Genomic DNA, 3582 nt, shown 5'->3' on the forward strand with positions numbered 1-3582 from the left:
AGGTTTAATTTTTTTTTTAAATGTTAATTTTTTTAAAGAAAATAACAATCTTACAATTATTCAATACATATATCAGCCATAAAAGCCCCCAAGAAAAACAATATAGCAAAAAATCAATTAAATCCATCGGTTTTTTTAACCAGTTTGAGGATCCAATTTGAACGAACTTGAACAAAACTGAACCGACTTATATAGGATTGAATTATTTTGGTGGTGAATCGATTTGAAACCGAACCAGTTTATGGGTGAACCGGTATTGACCTTGTTGACTAAAACCAAACCGGTTTAAAAAAAAAAAAAAAAAAAAAAAAAAAAAAAAAAAAACTGTTTGCGCCCCTCTAACCGCACCCTTAAAACCTTTTGGGTCAGTTGTTCGCGTCTGTGGCCGGATAAGGAGCCCAACTTCTTTTCAGTTCCAATAGAATTTGGGGCCTCTTGAGTCTCGCCCCCTAAAGGTCCTGACAGATTGAGATAGGAATTTACAGTCAACAATAGCGAAGCGAACAAGGAGATATCGACATATCGTCCTCCGATTTTCGGATAATCATTACCATAATCACTTGCTTGGCAAACTAGGAAACTTGCAATCATTATGGAAACAACAGTGATCTTGGAGCTGTACTTCCACCGATTAATTCTTAAACCTATAAACTCAAACTCAACCCGATTCTTCTACCGAAATCGTCTAACGCCAACGATAAGGTTTTTTTGTCAAATACTTTTACTTCCAGTTCTATTATTTCAATCTCGCCTGTTTGATTACTTGATTATCTATGTTTTAATGATTTATGTTCACGCGATTCAATACTCGTTCACAATTCCTCTTGAACTATACAAATTCGCACCTACTGGATTTTCTTTTATTTTTCTTTGCGTTTATATGCATTATTTTCATTAATGATTTTGTGTAAAAGTCTTAGCCAATTTTTGAGAAGAATTTGATTTTTTGCACCTTTTTGTAGTTGAGTAATCGACTTACCAAGATCTCGAATATTTACTCTTCTTTTGCAGGTGCAATAATGGCTAAAACAAGGAAGAGTACTGGAAAGCAACAAAATTATGATGTACCCTGGTCAGATCTTAACAAGGATGTGCTTCTTTTAATTATGATGCGTCTGGGAGTTGTTGATTTTCCTGTATTCAGCGGAGTTTGCAAGTCATGGAGGTCACTCGCACTCTCCAACTGGAAGAGATTTATGGTGTCCAAACCACCAATGTTCACGCGTATATCTCCTTCATCAATGTCCATGTGCATCTCTCCTCTTTTCTCTTATAAGAAAACCTTGTGCATCACAGACTTCGAAGGAAGAAACTTCAAAACCATCCTTCCCCATTGTGTTGGCAGGAAGTGTGTTGGATTAACTTGTGGTTATTTGATCTTGTTTGGGAAGAAAACCAAAGACTTTTGGCTTGTGAATCCTATCACAAAGCATCAACTTTGTTTCCCTCGTGTCCCTTCTACTTTCTGTGTTTATCCATGTTTAAGACTCAGGGCTATCTTTTTCTTTTCACCTTCAATATCCAGGTGGGTGTTCGTTATGGTAATTAGATTGACCAATGCAGTATGGTTTTCAATAGCGGGTGAAGGAGCATGGAATCATGTCTCCTCTCCTTTACTTATCCGTGATATTCATGCTTTCAAGGGAAAGATATATACCCTAAACAATAGTGAAATTGTAAGAGGTGGATATCAGTTATGTGAATTAAGACTCAATCCACATCCCAAATTGGTGTTACTAGAAACCAAGAATTTTCTAAAGGGAAGATCTCTTCCGATGTTTGTAAGTTCGGGTGAAAATCTTTATGTGTTGCGCTATTCAGAAAATGGGTACTCTTTTCACGAACTAGATTTTGGTCAAATGAAATGGGTGTTATGTGAAAATACAAAAGAAGAATATGGATTCTTTTTTAGCTTGAAGCATCTTACTGCTTTTAAAGCAGAGTCGAGGGTTAACCCGTGGTTAGAGTATGGGAGACATGTTGGTAGTGAGAATGGTTGTAAAGCAAGGTTCTTTGATGAAAAGATGTGGTATTTCCCCCATGATTGTGTGAATGTTAATCTCATACACAAGTGATGACTTGTTAGCATATGTTGAAAGATTTTCAAGACATTGAGAAGCACTATTGGTTGATTTAATTTAATGACCCGTAATTATTATTTGTATGTGGTTCCTTTTAATGATTAATATTTTTTTTAACAAATGATTCTTTGTTAAATAAAATATTAACAAATCAAAAGAATGAAATTTTCCGTAGGATCGTATTTTTTGTGTCATTCATCTTATATTGTCTCTTATTTTGATTGTGTCGTTAAATTATGTGTACATTTTATAATATATTAACAACAAAAGCTACAAAAAGATCATAGAAGTATGTTCAATGAGGGCAAAAAGGGTTTTATGAAACATTTTGAATTTGCTTTAATCCAAATTGATTTAAAAATATTTATGTGTTTATCTCGAATTTATTTTTCGAAAGTTGTCTTCAACTAAGGTGAGTAATGCAACCTCTTGCTTATTTTTCAAAGCTTCTTTCAACCTGTGAATACCTCTTGAAAATCAAACTGTGTCCCAGTGTCCCACTATCATGAGAGCCCAAATGTTTTGGGATTGATCCATCCCAACTACGTGAAAATTCATGTATGAATAATGAACCCTGTATTGTTTCAGAAAGAAGTTATCTTTATAATAATTTTCCCAATATTGTTTTTTATCTCTCAAAATAATATTTATTACTACATAAAAAATTGGAAGTATAGGATGTCATGAACATCCAAGATACTTAAAAATGATATTTGTGAACCTTCATGCGGCTTAAAAGACTGATATTGAGCAGAACATGGAAAGAACGTACTCTGCCAACAAAACATCGTTTCAGATTCTGCCAATGCGCTAGAGCCACAAGAGAAATATGCACGAAGATGGTCATCTTTGAATTGCCTTTTTTTTTTTTTTTTTTTTTTAACTAACATTCATTTATTATGTTAACTTAAAAATATATACCAAAAAAACCAGTAAACCGGTTTTTTCAATCTGCTGGAGTGCTGGTGTTTTTTTTTTTGAAGAATTAAATTTCAATTTCATTAATATGTTCCGATTTGAAGAAATCCGATTTACAAAGTAATGATTACTGCTGGTTGATCCGGTTCGTATTAAACGTGTAGTCTTTGTATTTCTTGAAAAAATTGGGCCTAATGAGGTCTACGGGCTACGACTTTGCCCCTAATTTTTGGCATTCTAATACATATATTATATGTAATTAACTATGAATAATCAGCAAATCGGTTATGATTGATTATTAGGCACGTAAATAAGTTCTAAGAGAAGGCAGAAATTTGCTGAAAAGAATCAATAACAATTCTAATAAAACTAGGATGCTGATTTTAGGAAACTAATACCCTATAAAAGAAACATCAAACAACAAATTTAACATTCAACTTATTAACAAGATAAGAGATCATCAAATTTGCTTCTGTCGGAAATCATACCCACTGTCGGAGTGCTCATCTCCATTGGAGTCGCCCTAAAAACAACCTGAGTTCGCACAGGAAAAAACCCATTTTCGGAAAACATACCCATTGGG

The 3582-nt window shown here is 33.9% G+C and overlaps 1 protein-coding gene across 1 annotated transcript; it reads left to right on the plus strand.

The window, feature by feature from the left end:
* The first annotated feature begins 400 nt into the window (after positions 1–400).
* On the plus strand, positions 401–2263 carry LOC145041865 (uncharacterized). Its single transcript, XM_078990073.1, has 2 exons — positions 401–702; positions 1012–2263. The coding sequence occupies exon 2, from the start codon at positions 1020–1022 to the stop codon at positions 2073–2075; it is 1056 nt and encodes a 351-aa protein (XP_078846199.1). The 5' UTR covers positions 401–702; positions 1012–1019; the 3' UTR covers positions 2076–2263.
* Positions 2264–3582: the final 1319 nt, after the last annotated feature.

The sequence above is a fragment of the Lactuca saligna genome, chromosome 4 (assembly GCF_052625555.1).
Source record: "Lactuca saligna cultivar CGN05327 chromosome 4, ASM5262555v1, whole genome shotgun sequence".
In the NCBI taxonomy this organism is placed as follows: Eukaryota; Viridiplantae; Streptophyta; class Magnoliopsida; order Asterales; family Asteraceae; genus Lactuca; species Lactuca saligna.